Source organism: Camellia sinensis, chromosome 8 (assembly GCF_055761805.1).
Source record: "Camellia sinensis isolate YWXY chromosome 8, ASM5576180v1, whole genome shotgun sequence".
Lineage (NCBI taxonomy): Eukaryota > Viridiplantae > Streptophyta > Magnoliopsida > Ericales > Theaceae > Camellia > Camellia sinensis.
In genome coordinates, this window is record NC_138968.1 from 131,274,027 (window position 1) to 131,293,319 (window position 19,293).

Sequence of the window (19,293 nt, forward strand, 5' to 3'; positions counted from 1 at the left end):
GCCATATTCATTTACTGATAGTCCTAGACATATGTTTAAAATCTTTCAAGATTCAATGGCTATCACATGATACAACCAACACCCAGATATTTTTCTTACCATGACTACAAATCCTAATTGGCCAGAAATTACTTCAGCATTATTACTATATCAAAAACCTATTGATCGTCCTGATTTAATTGCCCGTATTTTTTAGTTAAAGAGAAAATGTTTGATGAAGGAGATAGAAACAAATAAAGTGTTTGAAAATAAAGTTGCACATGTTTTTACAATTGAATTTCAAAAATGAGGCTTCCCTCATGAGCATGCATTTTTATTTCTCAAGGGTCCAGACAAAATTCGAATATGTGCTCAAGTAGACAAATTGGTCTGCGCAAAATTTTCAGACCCAAAAGATGATCCTATGCTTTTTGAAACTACCAAATGTTGTATGGTACATGGACCATGTGATGCTCAAAATCCGCAAGCACCATGTATGAAAAATGGTAGATGCACTAAGAGATACTCTCAAGCTTTCACAAAAACAACAACTATGGATCAAGATGGATATCCTATCTATCATCGTCGCAATAATGGTCAAGTACATACTGTAAAGGGGCAAAAAGTTGATAACAGGGATGTCATACCATACAATGCATATCTTTCAAAACTTTTCAACTCCCATATAAATGTGGAAGTTTGTGCCGGAATGAGATGTGCCAAGTATATATATAAGTACATTTATGAGGGTTATGATCGTACAACAATGGTGTTAGGAATGATAGATGAGATTCAATAATATCTCGATGCAAGGTATATTGGATCTCCAGAAGCTGCTTGGCGAATATTTGATCATCATTTGCATGCAGAGATGCCAACAGTTGTACGATTGACACTTCATTTACCTGGAATGCATCGCGTTGTTTTTAACCCAGAAAAGTCATTAGAAATGATTCAATTTAGAGCTGGTCAGCAAATGTAAACTCTTACTGGCTTCTTTGCATATTGTGCTGCTAGTGAAGATGAATGTCCATTCACTTATCAAGAATTTCCACAACATTTTGTTTGGCTCAAGTTAGAAAAGAGATGGAAATCAAGAGAAAGGGAATATGCAATTGCTAAAATGTACTTTGTTAGCCCTAATTGTGGTGAAAGATTTTATCTGCGTTTGTTACTAACCATTGTCAAAGGACCAAAGTCGTTTCAGTCTTTACGCACGATCGATAATGTTATGCATGATACATTTAAATTAGCATGTGTTGCAATGGGGCTTTTAGAAGACGATGAAGAATGGATACAATGCTTGAAAATAACTGCAGTTATAAAAACTGGATATCAATTGAGGAGATTGTTTAATATTATTCTCACCCAGTACTCTCCACTAAATCCATGTGCATTATGAAATCAATTTTCAACGCATATATGTGATGCTCTTGCACATAAGATTCATACATTGTTTGTCATTTCTAAACCAATTGAGGCTCAAATTGAAGATTATGGTCTCAATCTTTTGAATCAAATGCTTCATGAATCAGGCAAAAATTTAATTCACTTCCTACCCATGCCACAACCTACTACAAATTGGAGTGCAGTAGCTGGTAATCAATTGATATTCGAACATCAACAACTGCAGAGTGAGGCACAACATGCAGATCCACAAATTACTATTGATTGATTGTCTCAATAATGGACAGCGGAATGCTTATAACACACTTACTTCTTCAGTTTTTCAAAATAAATGAACTGTTTTCTTTCTGAATAGGAGTGCGGGAACAGAGAAAACATTTCTGTACAATATGATTGCATTAAAATGTCGCAGCCTTGGGCATATCGTTGTTACTGTGGCTTCGTCTGGAATTGCATCATTGTTACTGGTAGGAGGTCGCACTGCACATTTAACATTTTCCATTCTGTTAGATGTCTTGAAAAATTCACTTTGTGAATTTAGCAAACAATCATTACAAGCTGGGTTATTTAGAGAAACAAAACTCATAATTTGGAATGAAGTTTCTATACAACATAGACATTGTGTTGAGGTGGTTAATCGTACATTGAAGAATATTTGTGATAGTGAAAAGCCATTTGGGGATATTACTGTTGTTCTGGGTGAAGACTTTCGACAAATCTTACCAGTTATACCCAAAGGAGTTCGTGAGCAAATTGTGAATCATGAAAGCCATGAAAATGATAATTTTACAAATTTATTGATGGAGATAACACTACTTTAACCTTTATTATATAAATTATTTTAAATTAATAAATTGTGTTTACACTCTTACTTTTTTATTGATTTCACTTTTTTTTAGATTTGGACCAATCCTCAAAAAATCGTTAACCTTCCATCAACAATATACAAATGTTAAGATTTGAATGAATTACTTTCTACACTTTATCCACAATGGAATATGATAGAGACGTCAACCCTAACATTTTTAACTGAACGCACAATTCTGTCTGAGCGTAACGATGATGTCAGTGACATTAATACTACTGCAATGAATATCTTTCCAAGGAGATTATATACTTATCTTGCAGCAAATAAAATGTCTGAAGATAATGAAATTGATCCTACCATTACAAATAGATATCCTAATAAATATTTAAATTCATTGGATCCTCCTAGGCTGCCAACTTTTAAGTTAGAGTTAAAAGTGGGTTGTCCTATAATATTGTTGAGAAACATTGCACTGAAAGATGGACTATGTAATGGTACAAGATTGATGGTTACTAGGTGCGACACTCGCATAATTGAAACTCAAATTTTAACTGGAGAAAAATTTGGTAATTTGGCATTCATACCAAGGATATCTTTGACACTATCTTCTTCAGAAATGCCTTTCCAAATGACAAGATGTTAATTTCCAATCCGATTGGCATATGCCTTGACCATTAATAAATCTCAAGGACAATCTGTGAAATTTGTTGGGATTGATTTGCGTATACCAGTGTTTAGCCATGGGCAATTATATATGGCATTGTCTACATGTACATCCTTTGATCGTATAAGTATTCTCCTCCCTAAAGATAGTTTGGATTCTACTATAAATATCGTTCATCCTGAAATGTTGTTGTAGTATTCTATGTAGATTAAATGACATTTTATTATAATGTAACCATGTAGATTTATTTTTATTGATTATATAACTTTTTATAAAATTTCAATTTAATAATAATTTAAAATTTGGACTTTTGTAGGATTGGACCAAAAAATCTATTGAGTTTAAAAGGAGAAATACGACTAGCTTACTTCGATGGGGATGTAATAAGGTAATTTCAATCTCAAAGTATTTTGACATATATATTTCCAACAAATATACTAATCTATATTTTTTTTGTTTCCACAAATTACCAGATTGTTGTGCATATTCCTCATTGGAGATACATACAAATTGATACAAAGGCTTTTTGAAAAGTAATGAGGAGGAAGTTTGGGTAAACACATATTTGAAGATATGTTATTGACACATCTTTTGTAAAACATACATATTTTGAAAAGTTTTAACCCACTTTTTGTAAAGTTTTAACCTACTCTTTTGGTGTATGACAATATAACTTTAATTTTTATTTTTTGTTCAGTGTTTACACTTTTTTTTACTGCCTTTTGTATTTTGGTATGCAATATAACTTTAAATCTTATATGTTTGTTTCTTAATTTGCATTATGATTAGGGAGAGTTATTATTTTATTTAAGTTTTGTAGAGCGTGTAATACAAGTAAAATTGTTATAAGTTCTTTAAGAAGAAAAATATTTTAATATATTTTTTCAGTATCTTTATAAAAAAAATGACACAAATTTCATAAATTTCAACATAATACGTATAAATTATAACTGTATTTTAATCTTAAAATTATTTATACTATGCCTTTAGACACAGACATACACTAATATATACGTAATTAAAAAAAAAAAGGCAAGCAGAATATGATATTATGCAACACCTTAGGGTCAACTTTCCAAGTTTTTCTAATTTCTGGGCAGTATTGAATCTGCATTGTCACCAACAAAAAGGAAAATGAAGGGTGATTTCAGAGTGTTGCCTTCATTTTTTCGGTTCTTCTGTTTAAATTTCATCATTGCATTAAATTATTCTAAAGAGACTCTTCAAATGCCATTTAAAAAAATAAAAACAAAATAGAATCATTTTGTCGAATTTGTATATTCTGAATAAAAAGGCATATGAATGGTGTCGTACAGTGGATTACATTCATCCATGGGTGTGCCACCAATAACCTGTTCATGATGTTATAAGAAATACATATTTTGCCATTAGATTAAAGATTTAAAAATGTCAGAAGTATCAATTTTACTACTAAGAGAAAATAAACCATCCGTACCTTGTCACCGGGTCTCTTAGCTATTGGCTTTGATTCTCCTGTGATCATACTCTCATTCACATGACTCTGACCATTAATAACAATACCATCAACAGGAGCCTTTGCCTTTGGAACAATGTAAAAAATGTCATTCCTCTGTAGTAGTTGAGTGCTGATTTCTATCTCTGAGATGACATTACTTCCAAATATTTTCCCAAGAAAATAAAGGAGACCTCCATTGCACTAGTGTGAAAGAAATCTTGCCCCTCAAATGTATCAGAAGTTAAAGCTTTTATCAATACATATACAGAGTAAAAGTTCCGATACATCTAAAAGTAGAGCTGGACTTAAGATCTGTTGCTTACTAATGAAAAATACAATCCAAAGTAGACCAATATTATCATGCTTCTAGTGCGCTCATGTGATTTTCTTTTCCTCTCTCCTTTTTTTGTGCCAAAGGCAAATTTTTTAGAAACCAAAATAATCAATTTTGCAATCTACATGTTAGGGTTTTTAGAGAGAGGAGGGAGAGGGGATACTTGACCAAAGAGAGGAGGCGTTTCTCGGAGGTGATGACCTAAGACTTCGAATCGATCAAACAAGAGTTCTCCTGGCAATAGAAAAACCTAATGAGTAATTCCATCAATATGCAACAGAGATTATTACAGATGGTAAGCAACAACGGAGAGCTGCAGTAGGAGGGGAGAAGAATAACCTAGCGGGTAGATGTGCAGATTCGGCCAATCCTTCGTGTATTTGTCAACAATGAAGAGTTGCAACAACTTGCTCAGAAACTTACAATGGCTTCAACATTGATGCTCTACAAATTCGACCTCTTGCCAGCGGGATGGGAATGATTTTGAGTCGCACAAAGATGGAAGATGTAGATGGGTAGAGAGAAAGAGAGAGAGGGAGAGAGAGTTGAGCGTGAAAATGAGATAGAGGGGAAAAGAAAAAACAGAGGCGCCAAAGATTTTTGATGAAATTTGGGCTTCATTCAAAATGGTGTAGTATTAACAAATAAATTATTAGCGACCAAAGTAATTAAGTCGCCATAAATGTAGCCCACATTTTTCGAGATTAAATAATTGTTGTTGCCAAAAAGTTACATTTGGTAACTAAAATATTAGTCGGCATATATTAACTTCGTCGCAAATACTTTTTCCTCGTTCCCATGCAGAAATTTAGCCTCGTGCCAAACCTAACCACGACCAATCATATTAACTAGTCACCAATAGTTTATCTTTTGGAGACCAATCAATACATGGTCGCCAATTATGTATATTTGGCAACCAATTTATATTCTGTTGCCAAAAATAGTCGCCAAAAATGTTTTTTGTTGTAGTGTGGGATGGGGTTTGCAGTGGGAAGAGTTGCCGGAGGGGTTGGGGAGGTGTTGTAGAAGAAGAGGAGGGGCATGGGAGGAGCTACTAGAGATGAGAAGACTGAGTAGGAAGGCTGGCACCGGAGGTGGCGTGGCTGCTGGCAGTGGGATGATGCCAACAATGAGGGGGTTGTTGGAGGAAGAGTTGGTGGGTTTGGGAGTTCAAAGAATAGAGGTATAATTGGGATTAAGATGGGGGTCCAAAGAGGAAAAGGGGAAGAGTGATTTAGGTGGATGGGGATCCAAAGAAGTAGGGGACATTTAGCAACACTCTTTTATGACTCCTAGTACTAAGAATTAGCCTATAAAACTCACAACTGAAGCCATTAACTTATTTAACTTAACTAATCGATCAACTATTGATGCATAAAAAATAAGCAGCAAATTGCAGTACCATGAATAGCAGATACCTCGTGACATCAAGATAAATTGCAAAATGGAAAAAACAAGTAGATATATGAATAAATGTTTCTCAAAAGAACAAGTATGCCACGACTACTATTAATTTCCTCGGATGGTAAATTGAAAAAAGAGAAATTTCATACCCAACATTTAATCTCAGGGCCAAATATGTTACCTGAGACTCAAGATTCATGCACTACGCACTCTGCAAAATTTGTGCACACTTCCACCATTATCTAACTCATTTGAGAAGATGCCATGCCTTTTCCCTTTTGCACAACTCACTCACAAGATTTTAGATGGGCTATAGAGATGTAATTTTTACAACTAAGCTTCCCGCCAATTTGAGTTGTTTGGGGGGCACTAGTTATGCACTCATTTAAGTTACATTACTTAGTTCAAAGTCATTTTGACCAATGTGCCGTCACTAATGCTGATCAATGGCCGAAGAAAGGACGAAACTGACAAATTAGATTATTGATCAGCTCATATGAGATTCAAACCAGTCAAAAATTTCCTCAGACTGCAAGCTAGTCATTTCATGATATGCAAAAGCAAGATTCAGTTCCTCTTGAATGTGATGGACTAGGTGCATATCTGGCAGAATAATTTTACTCTCCCTGAGAGCTGCTTTCAAACGCATTGCTCGCCCATCAGCTCTCATATAACCATTTTTGTCAATAAAGCCCTTGTCCCGGAATAGATCAAATAATTTCATTGAAATAGTCTTATCAAGACCTGGGATCCTGTCAGCTAAGAAATTTGGTGACAACGGGAACTCCATGCATTTAACCTCTGCAACATCAATGCCTTCTTCCTTCAAAAACCTAAGATTTGCATCTATCTGCTGCTTCCTAGCTTCATCTTTGGGCATGTGCACAAATAGTGTAGGTGGGTAGTCCTTTGTGATATCCATTTGATGAAATAACCCTTCTGCGATCATTATCGTAATGCTACTAAATCTCATATCAGTGGCAAGCATTGAAACAAAGTACCCACCAGAGGAGGCCCCCAAAGCCACAAGTGGAAGTTTTTCAAGCTTGTATTTCTCAACCCACCACTCGATAATTCCTTTTACAATCATTCTTTCCTCCTCAACTGACCAGCAAGTTCCCGCACTCGAAATGGTAAGAACTGCAAACTTGCGAGCAAGAGCATGAAGGACAATTAGCCTTTCTTCAGGCAAACCAATACAGTTTGGGCATTTAGGAGATTTGTCCCAAAAATTAACAGCTCGGCCACTACATCCATGAGCTAAAAACAGAACTGCCTTCGGTGAATCGGGTATTTGCCATATAACATCTGTCCCATTCCTGAACTCCACATTGGGGTTAAATTGAACCAATGATTCAAAACTATTCCACTTTTGCTTTACTAGCCCAACTGAAGAATTGGGTTTCTCCCCATCATTTCGAAACAAAAGTATCAAAGCCACAAGAAATAGAATCAGAACTGTAAACAATACAGGAACCCGAAAACCCCTAATACCATTCATTGACCTTGATAATTTGTTTCCACGCCTAAACATTGCTGAAAATTTATAAAAATATATATATATATCATATTTCTTCCCAAATCACTTTCCATTAAGCTGATAAAAGTTACAAATTCCATCAAGAAAATCATGAACACGAAAGCATTTGATTAGTGTTAAATTTATCCACCATTTGATTACTCGATCCAGTTAAGTGATCAAAGAAAATCATCCCAATATCATTACCGACTACACATGGAAAAAAACATATACATTTATATAGATGTGTGTGCATGCATATAGATGAATGATTGTATTTCTGTGTGCACATATTGGTTAGGAATCCAGAGAAAATACCTGAGAAAATTGGTCAGAAAGAGATAGTTGCGAAAACCCTAGATCCAGATCAGATAATAGTTTGGGTTTTTTGTTCGATTTTCCCAAGTTATTTCGCTTTACACACGCAGACCTGTCAATGGATCGGGCCAAAATCCATCCCGAACTCAATACGTTTTTGTTCAAGCAATCCGTTTACAGTGTTTATACATTTAACAATGATTCATCCCACTAAAAATATCACCATTAATAGTACTAATGCATTAAAAAAGTAAAAAAAAAAATAAAAAATACAACTCCAAAATAAATACATAAAAATATAAAAAATGTACTGAATTCTTGTATTTTTTTATATTTTTGGTATTTAGAGAATTTTTAAAAGATTTTTTTTATAATTTTTTTTACTTTTTAGGTGTATTTATGTTAGGTGTGTCTAAAGAGTAAAAAAATTGCTTAAAATATTAAAAAAATTCAATAAAAACAAAAAAACACGAAAAATAAGAATGTAAAATTTTCTGAAAAGTATGTTCTAAAAAATAAAAACAAGCAATATTTTTTTTAAAACCTGAAAGAAGGTAAGTGTAATTTATTTATAAAATCAATTTTGAATATTGTTCTCCGGTTCAAAAAAATAAAATAAAATAAAATAAAATAACCCTCCATTTTTTGATGGGGTGATGATATAAAAGAGAAATTTTTTAATGATGTAACATAATATTAACTTTTATTTTAAAATAAAATATTTATAAATATAATTTATATTTATAAAAATAATATTGTCACATAATTTTTACGATTCTTTTGTATCAATTTTTACGTATGGATAGGGAATAAAGATTATTCTCAACCTTAAAGTTTGTAGATTATTCTCGACCTTCTATTGTCCCTACGCTGTGCCATGCTACTGGAAAATTATTGGGGAAATAACAATACAATCTAGTTTTAGAAATAAAAAAAATAAAAATAAAAATAAAAAATTACGAATGAGTGATAAAGTTTATAACTTTTAATAATTAAAATGTTATTGTACTTTTTCATGATTCTGTATTTTTTATTTTATTGTTACCACTAAATTTTAGGCCAAGTTTGGCATCCCCAATATAATCCACCTTTTTATCTTTTTATTTTTTTTCATCACATCACCTTTCTACTTTTCTGCACATCTTTTCGTAAAAAGACAAAAAGTACACTTATTTAGATCATCCCAAACAACCCCTTAATTTCTCCAAAATTATTTTATAGTCTTGGGGAAAGTTCACATGACACCCTAACTTGATTTTTATTGATCAATATGAAGAGATCTAGTATTTTTTTGTTTGATTTATGAGAGACAATACGGCAAATGTCGGCCTCGTTTGGGAAGTGATTACTTTTTTGACTTTTTAATTATTTGACTATTTTAATAGGTTATTTTAATTTTGTATTTGGGAAGATGGGTTCTATTTTTTATTTGATTGTTATATTAAAAAATGTGTTTGAAATGATATTGAAATATAAAATGACAGAATTGCTTCTAAGAATAAAATATCATTTTTCAACAAAGAAGCACTTGTTGACGTGGCATGCACAATCCAAAGGGTAAAATAGACATTTAGGCCAATTTTGAAAAGTGAATCAAAAGTCACTTCTCAATTTTTAACCTACTTTCTTTCTCACATAAAAGAGTCAAAAAGTCAACTTTTAATCATCTTACTAAAACAACCCTTACTCGCCTATGTTGATAGTGATGTGAACCACGTGATTTGTCATGCCACGGTAGAGGCTTTAGGACTATTTTCTTTTATAAGGCCCCGTGTGTTTTAAGTTATAGGGAGGGTATTGAGACTAGTAATACCAAGGTATTACTAATGTTCTTGTTTGTTTGCAGAGATAGCCTTGGGACTATTAGTCCCTTGGTATTACTAATACCCTTGGAAGGGGGATTGGTAAGGAGGAGGTAGAGATGGTATTAGAAAATAGTGAGGAGATTAGAAATTTTTTTATTTTTTATATATTGGGAATTTTTTGTTAAATATAATGTTTAATTTTTTATATTTTTTTATTATTTTATATAAAAATAATTTAACAATTCCTCATTATTAATCTCTTCACTAACAATCCTCTCACTATTAATCTCCCCATTATCAATCCCCTCCATTTTATCTCCCAAAACAAACGGGGCTAAGACTAAAATAGCCCCTCACCTAACTTCCCAAACGGTGCCATCATATGTTCAACGATGTAAAGTATTGTTTCAAAAATATCAAATAATCATTCCATTCTAAGAGGGAAAGCATTGCATGGTAGGGAATCCCCAAAATTTAGTTCCATAAAATTTAAGTGGCACCTATGAATTGCTAATATAATCCCAAAACAAGTACAATATTAAGGTCTATTTTGCGAAGTAGAAAAAAAGTTAATTTTTAATTTTTTATATTTTTAAAAACGTGTAACAAAAGTAGAGAGTTGATGTGATCCAAATCTATATTAGGGGTGACAACGGATATACTGATTCGCCCAAATTGACTGAACTGATTCTATCCGCCACATTTTAGACGAATGCGTGATGACGAGCGGACGGTTGCAGATTGATTTTTTCCAATCCGCCTAGTTTTGAATGGATGGCGGATTTGAAGTTCTTTTGGCCGCAATCGAACAGTCAAACCGCGAGCACCCCTAGTAATTTGTATGACTTTGTATTTTCAATTTGTTTAGATATTATGTTTGTGTTTTCAATTAAAAAAGAGTTTAGGGCAAATTACACTCACAGTCCCTATAGTTTGGAACTTGTGTCACTTTAGTCACTGACTTTTCAATTGTGACACATTTGACCTTGAATTTTGAATCTTATTTCAAATAAGGACAATTGAACATATCATTGCTTAATTTCAAGGGTAAAATCGTCAATTTGATAAAATATAAACTAATTTGACAAAAATAAATGTCAAAAAAATATTTTAAAATTTTTAAAAATTATTTCTACCCACCAAAGATAAAATTATGTAAAATTGATAAAAAAAAATTAATAAAAAATACATGATTAATTTTTAAAAATTAATTTTACATGATCATCATCCAAATACATAATAAAAATTAATTTGGTTAAAATAAATAAATAAATGTCTAAAAGATTTATCAATTTTATATAATTTTATCTTTAGTAGGTAGAAATAATTTTTAAAAATTTAAAAATAAAATTTTGACATTTATTTTTGTCAAATTAATTTATATTTTACCAAATTGACGATTTTGTCCTTAAAAATCCAATAGTATCTTCAATTGTCCTTATTTGGAACAAGATTCAAAATTCAGGGTCAAATGTGTCACAATTGAAAAGTCAGGGACCAAAATGACACAAGCCCCAAACTATAGGGACCGTTAGTGTAATTCACCCAAGAGTTTAAATATTTTGTTGAATATATTCTGTTGAAAAAGAGTTTTCAACTTGAATATATTTTTTGAATTGAAAAAAATAAATGTATTATTTATCTATATATTTTTTTTAAAATCTAACTCTTAAAATAATAAATAAAAAAGATGATATATGCTAGTTGGTTTTTATTTTCAAAAACAGATACAAATATAACAATATAGAGACATACAATCTCTACTACTGCTCAATTCATGATTTTGGTAGTTTGAATTGTTTTTATATTTTAAGAACCATAGATTGTAGTACTTTATGTAATATTTTATGTGGATGAGATATACTGCGATTGTAATATGTGGATGAGGCATGCAGTGATTGTAATATTCTAAAGTTTCAAATTTTCTTTCTTTGGATGAGACATGCAGTGATTGTAATACTTTTTTAAGTCATTGACTGTAATACTTTATTTTATTTTTTTTTTGAGGAAGTGGACAAGTTGAATTATGTTGAAAATTTATAAAATTTTAAATCGTCAAACCGATTCGCATCTATTCGCCAATCCGCTCAATCCATATCCGCCGAATTGGCAGACAGATGTGAATTAATTTTTGCCAATCCGCCAATCTGACAGACGGGTGGTGCGGATTGGAGGTTCTATGACCGTAATCGACCCCCGCCCACCTCTAATCTATACTTTATATTAAGGAAAATAAGGTTTTTAATGAGAAGGGATGGGAGAGTTCCACATATTCAACCTCAATTTCTTATTTTTTTCAATTTTAAAAAATAATAAACTATTTATGTGTCTCACATAATTTCTAAATTGAAAACATAAATAAATAAATAAAAACTTCAAGCTTATCCCTAAGATCATTACCTAAAAGATGATCATTTCTTAAAATTAATTATAGAAATACAGTTTGTTGACCTTCCAATTTATTTGTCCTTCTTCTAAAATCTCTACTTAAAATCATTGCTTCCTTAAAATAAATTAAACAAAAATTAATTCAAATTTGTTTAAACTAGCATGTTAACCGTGCTATGTAGGGGTTAAAATAATATATTATTTATTAAAAAAATGCGATAATTATATATATTTATTTTTTTTTGTATTTTGTCTCTTGTAAATAAAATTTTATATAGAAGTTTAAGAGTTTTGTTTGAAATGTCCATTTATTAAAATTATTGTCTTGACAATTAATAATTAAAATTATGCTTTGTTATAAAAAATGATATAGTTCTAATAATTCACTATTTTAGAATAAAAATATATGAATATAAAAAAAAATATCATATTGGTTTTTAAAAGGGAAATAATTAAAAAGAAATTTTAAAAACTTAATAGGTAAGAAAGAATTACCATAATATGTAATTTAAAATCTCAAAAAAAAGTTAAAAAATGAATTAGGATTTTAAGTATTAAATGCCTCACAATATATATATATATATATATATTAAATATGTGATTACAATTAAAACTAATGTCATATTTATTAATAAGTATAATTTTATTTGGATATCTATCAAAATATCAACTAATTTATACAGAAATTAATTAATTAAAACTTCGAAATTTTATTACAAAATTTAAGCTATCTTCTCTTAAATTGAAGTATGCACAACACTATAATAATATTAAATAGAAGCATAAATGTTCACATTATATAAGTGAAACAACTCTTTTTTTTTTCTTCTTGATTGAGGGATTGTGTAAAATAAAAGTTAACAATTGTTTGGGCTAGAAATCAATTTTCATTTCACAATCTTAGCAGTTCAATCTTTTATTGAGTCAATCTCAACTGTTCTATCCAATTATGAGATATACACATTTTTAAAATCGTTCTGTTTTATTATACAGAAGTGAAACAACTCACTTAATAATTCTTTTCCCGATATGGGATTATGTAAATTAAAAACTAATAATTATTTAGGTGAGAAGTTAATTTCGAATCAAACAAATCTAATTAATATATTTTGATAAAATTACCAAAATCATGATTAAACCAACGAATCAGTCAAACTGTAAACAATTCAGCTATAACGGTTTTGGGTTAGACTCAATCCTTTTCATGTTCTTGGATCTGGAATTTCATATCTTTAATTGTTATTTATATCCTTTCCATCATATTGTGGGTTGAGTTTGGTTGTTTGGGGTTGTTGGTTGTATTTGAAACAGGTTGGGAGTTAGTTTTTCAAAAGAGTTGTTGCCCATCTCTTTTCTTGCTCACTCGAACGGTGCTTTGGTCGCTCGAGCGGTCTTTCCATCCTCCAAGTACTTTTGCAGGTCTATAAAACTTCTAGGAGTGGGTCGATGTGCCCTTGAGCTATGTCTTTGTCGCTCGAGCAGTCTCCCGTTTTTGTGTCTTACGCTCGAGCAATGGATTGATTGCTCGAGCGGTATATTTGGGATCAGTACTTTAAAAAATCACTTTGGTCAAATTATATCATTCTCTCTCTCTCTCTCTCTCTCTCTCTCTCTCTCTCTCTCTCTCTCTCTCTTTCCTCCATGTCCGAAAATCCTAAGCTTTTAAGCTTGGATTTCATCTCTTTTCATCCATAATCTCACCCTACCAAAACATAGAGCATGAAGAGAGCTTTCAAGTAATCTGAGCGGATTGTGTTTTTGTCGAAGTTGAATTTTTGAATTTTCTCCTCTTTTTGCTAGATGTAGGGATTTCTTTACTCCTTTTCAATACCTCGTACATCGATAAATGTGTGGTAGATTTTATTGCATAAAATCATGTCTATTATGATTTTTGTTTTTGTTTTTTTTTTTTTTTTGAAAAACCATGAAAGGGAGACCTAGGGTTTGATACTTCGGGGTTGTAATTGTTAATTGGTAGTTGTTTTAGTTAATTTGGGAGTAGTTAAGCATGTTTACCTTGACTAAAAATGGAGTTAACTATGATATTGGGATAGTTTGAGTAACCTACGTCGAATTGAGTTGAATTAGGATTTTATTATCTGTGGATTGGGATATTATGAATTGGGAAAACAAGGATTTAAATTTTTAAAAGAAATAACATTATAACTCTTTTGTAAACTGAGAATATAAGAGAGATTGGGCATTGGAACATTTGATATATGTTATTGTTGTTCTTGGGCTTAAGTTCCATGAGAATTGGATTATTGTATCACATGTATTAAATACCTATGCTTAGAGGTTTTGTCCTTGTTCATCGGTTGTAGCGACCCAAATTTTTTCTCAAGTCATTATTTATATATTATTATTATTACTTTATTTTATTTTTAGCTTTATTAGTTGCGTGGATACGTGAGAATTTAATGTGATATTTAATTATATATAATTAATCTGAATATTTATATATATTTATATTTTTTTATATATATAAAAGGTGTTATATATATATTTATTGATCTTATATTGTATATTTATATATATTGTATTTATATAGTAAAATATAAGCATAATAGGAAATTAGGTTATCTAGAAAACAAAACAATAAAGAGAGGGTTTGTGCCTGTGTGGCTAAGAAAAGCCGAGAGAGAGAGAGAGATTAATCAACAAAGAAAAGAAAGTGGAGAGAGAGAAAGAGAAAAGAGAGATTGCGGGGAGAAAGAAAAGGGTTATGGTTTTGTTTTGGTGGCTTCATTAATTTTTTAAGTATTTTTTGATCTTCAAAAAAATAATTGTGAGTGCAAAACTCACTTTCCTTAATTTTTGTTTATGTTGTTGTTATGATTTATTTTATTTTTATTTATTTGAGGTTGTTTGATATTGTATTTGCATGATGATGATGGATTGATTGCAATTATTTTGGTTAGTTGTGTATGCAAGGTTTTGAGTTTTTATATGTATTTATCTATGGTTGTAATCACACTCATGGATATATGAAATTAAAATAAATTAGGAACCCACAAATAAATTCTGAATATTTCACCATAACTCCATGGATTGTTGTTTTATTTGAGTGCTGGTGAGAAAAAGTGTATATAAAAAAAGTGAGGATTATGAGATTTATTTGAATGCCTTAGGCTCGGCATTGTTATATTTGTTCTCATAAGTAGATGTGAGGTTGTGTATATATATATTGTTGACTCGTTCTTAGGAGTAGACGAGTACTTTTATTTACACGCGTACGTACATTCTAGTCGTTCGGCGAATGGGGGTCAAACTCGAGATGATATCCCCATGAAAGTTTGGCTTCGAAGCAATGTCAGGTATACGGGAGGCACATGGAATATATGTGTAGGCCGGAAATGAAGGGCCAGAGTGGTGGAGTTAAGGTACAAAGAATTAAATATGAACCTATTAGTATGGTTTGAATTGTATTGATTTGTACATCTTGAAAAATAGAAAACAACCTCAATAAATTACGAAACTTGGGCAGAGGTATGTATACGTAATTCAAGACAACTTTTGTATTTTAAATTTTTACTAAAAAGATCAATTAGAACTAGTAATCGGATGATCTTAGTTATAATAGTTTTTATTCATTTTAGCAATACAAATTTTAGATGTTGTTTTAACCTACGAAACGAACTCATTTTTATTGATTTCACGTAAATTGAAGTAAAATATTATTTTGAACACTCTTCGTGTTTTGAAATTTTTTGAAAAATCATCTTAGGGCAATTTCCTTTTGTTTTCAGCTTCAGATTTTTCAGTCAAATTCTGTCTAGGTTTTTCATCAAGTTTTTCTCTTAACCTGTTCAGTTTTTATTAAATTCGTTTGCGCTAACTTTCAGGAAATTTGATTTTGTACAACTTTTGTTCTTTGAGTTTTGGTCAATTCGAATGATTTAAGTATGAAACGGTGCATTTTTATACTTTTTCAGTAATTTACTTATGCTTAAATTGTACTAACTTTATTTTTTTACAAAATGGTGGGTCTTACTAACTTTCTATGCAGGACTAATCCACCATATTATTTTTATTTATTTTTTGTATACTCAATTTATATTTAGTGTGTACGGGTAAGAAACTAAATGCCACCATATTTCGAGAAACTACCGATTTGTCTCGGTGCGAGTGAAACTACTTGTCTTTTCCTGTAACAAGAATTAAATGTACTTTTTTTTGTGTCTAGTGGACACGTGGGTATCAAATATTGTAATTATACCAATATACTTGTATACTAACCCGTTTTGTCTCTAGAAAACTCGGGTGCGTTTTGTTTGAGCGCGACTGAGCTTCCTTTGCAGGATTCGTTGGGACTGCAGTGGTGACGAGAAATAACTACAGTTGTAGGACATGTCTCTCAGACTTTCTTTGTTTTCTGGAGTTTAGGGTTAATATTAGTTTATTTATTTATTTATGACCTTAGTATTTTGATAGTTTGGCATTGTGGGTTATTTTCTAAATTTACGTTATTTAAGTTGATTTGACTATTTCTTGTTACTTTAATGTTTGAGGTATTGGATAGTTACAAATTTATGATGGATAGTTTGGTTGGCGTTTGTTAGTTTTTTTTTTTATCCCTTGTATTTTTTTTTAGCAGTGAAATTTACTTAAACCTTATAGAGACGAGAACATTTAGATTTTTGTTTCACCCCTAGGATTTGGATGATGGAATATTGATTGGGGTTTAGTCCTAATTTAATATTTAATTGTCCAAATTTTAGGGTGTGACAGTTTGGTATAAGAGCTCTAGGTTACCCTAGACTTGTAAGAGTTTAGGTGATCCTCGAATTGTGGAAACATGGGTTGGCTGGTTTAGTTTGGTGGTTGAATTTATTCTAAGTATTTATAAATGAATTATTTTTGTGTGTTTAACTTGAAGGTGATGGCTGGAAGGTATAATTTGAGAAATTATGAGCCTAGTGGCACAGGGGAAGAAACAACTACTAACGTAGCGGCGGCGGCGGCGACGACGACGGCAACGGGGGTGGCGGATGCTACTGGGGCAACCAATACTATGCATGTTAATTTGAGGGAGATGATAGCTTAGTTACTTCAGGTTGTGCAGAACAATAATCAAGGCCAGCAAGGAGATCCCTTTGCAAAGAGAAACAAAGACTTTAGTTCTTTGTGAGGTCAGAAATTCTTTGGAGATAGAGGACCCACTGTAGTTGACGCCTGGGTCTAGAAATGTGAGGTGGTGTTTGGTCGTACGGAGCTCACCGAGGTCCAAAAACAGGAGTTGGCTACACATCAGCTTGAGGAAGTAGCCTTATTTTTGTGGAACTCGTGGAAGGAGGGTCTAGATTTAACAACTTTGACCTGGGCAGATTTCAAGACCCGTTTTGACTAGAAGTTTGTTCCTGTTACTATTTGGTCTCAGTTGAGTGATGAATTTTCGAAGTTGACTCAAGAGGGTAGAATAGTGATCGAGTATGTCACTAAGTTTAATGAGTTATCTCGTTATGCCCTTTACTTCGTTGACACGCAGAAGAAGAAGAATGAGAAGTTTATTAAGGGATTAAATTATTACCTGTCTAAGTCCCTTATTCCCTTTGATGCTGAACCGTTTGATAAAGTTCTTGACTTGGCACTGAAGTATGAGGAAAATGAGAAATAGTTTAAAGAGTAGTCAGGGAAATTTCAGACCTCAAGGTAATTTCAGGCCTCAGGGCAATTTCCAGCCCAAGGGCGCTATTATCAGAGACAGGGTGGTCTGAGCCCGCAAGGTTATCAAGAATAGTGGTAGCAAGTGCCACATATGGGTTATCGTCCTCCCGTACCTTAGTTGGAGAGGCCCCCACATATCAGAGTAATAGCACCTCAACCGATTAATAGGAAGTGTTTTCGGGTGACAACAGTTGGGATATGTAGTTAAGGATTGCCCTAAAAAACAGCAGGCACGACAAGGGCAGGCAGCTCTAGCCAGGGCATTTGCAGTGATGCCAGGAAATGACAAAGTGCAAAGTACAATTAATCTTTTTCAAGAATCCATTAGAGTACTTTTTTATACTGGTGCCTCTCATTCTTTTATATCTAGACAGTTTGTAGAAAGAGAACATCTTGTAACTAACTCCTTGTCTAGACTTATTCGTGTTGGGACCCCTTTAGGAGGGGTCGTTACTCTTTATGAGACGTGTGAGTCATGCATATAGACCTAATTGTGTTAGGGTTTGAGGGATTTGTAATTATTTTGGGTATGGATTGGCTAAAAAAAGACTTTACGACTCTTGATTGTGCTAGGAGGACTGTGAATATAGTTATTCCCAGTTGCCACGGCTTACCCACACTTATAGTGATGGAGGAGAGTCGGTGATGATGAGTTTTCTGTGCTTAATAGAAATCCCTACGCAGGATATTAATGAGGTAGATGTAGTACGTGAGTTTGAGGATGTATTTCAGCAGATACTTAGACTTCTACCTCAACGAGTAGTAGAATTTCACATGGACTTAGTGCAAGGAACTACACCGATTTCTAAGGCGGCATACAGAATGGCTCCTAAAGAGCTTGTGGAGAAGAAGAAACAGCTAGAAGAGATGCTTCAGAAAAGGGTTCATACGTTCAAGTAACTCCTCGTGGGAAGCACCTGCGATCTTTGTCTCTAAGAAAGATGCCACTCTCCGCATGTGTATAGATTATAGAGAGCAGAACAAGGTGAATATCAAGAACAAGTATACGCTATCTAAAATTGATGACTTGTTTGATCAGTTGAAGAGGGATAGCCATGTTCTTTTAGTTTGATCTCAGACCGGGTTACCATCAGATGGGTGTGTCAAAGGAAAGTAGAATTTTTCAATCGTATCTAGATAAGTTTGTGATTATCTTCATATATGATATCCTGATATATTCTAAGAATGAGAAAGAGCATAGAGAACACTTGAAAGTTGTGTTGCAGATTTTGAGGGAGTAACAGTTGTACACTAAGTTTAGTAAATGTCACTTTTGGGAGAAAGAAGTTCGGTTTTTGGGACATGTGTCACGACCCATAACCACCCCTAAAGGTTTTGGGTACGACCACTTCAGAAACAGACATAAAACCAATATACTTAACGTATGGGGCCTGAACAGAAGCACCTGATAACCAAAAATCTATTCCATTGAGCTATCATTATTATGCCAGGATCACACACATTACGTAAGGTAGATGAACATACCGTAAATATACACCTGAACATCAGTAATAGACATACAC

At 32.6% G+C, this 19,293-nt stretch overlaps 1 protein-coding gene across 5 annotated transcripts in view; it reads right to left on the minus strand.

The window, feature by feature from the left end:
- Positions 1-1,614: 1,614 nt before the first annotated feature.
- The window catches only part of LOC114265576 (uncharacterized), a 130,738-nt gene continuing 113,059 nt past the window's right edge, over positions 1,615-19,293 (minus strand). Inside the window, exons 2-6 of one of the 5 annotated variants that reach the window (XR_014338215.1) lie at positions 7,911-8,022; positions 6,255-7,609; positions 4,833-4,903; positions 4,315-4,559; positions 4,110-4,210 (exon numbers count right to left, since the gene is read on the minus strand). Coding sequence is in view for 1 of the 5 variants with exons in the window: in XM_028206403.2 (XP_028062204.2) it covers positions 6,561-7,607 (1,047 nt within the window). In the remaining 4 variants the exon portion in view is untranslated. Of the gene's footprint in view, positions 1,867-4,109; positions 4,211-4,314; positions 4,560-4,832; positions 4,904-6,104; positions 7,610-7,910; positions 8,023-19,293 lie in introns of those variants that run through there. The other 4 variants (XR_014338217.1, XR_014338218.1, XR_014338216.1 and 1 more) reach the window with 4 other exon arrangements.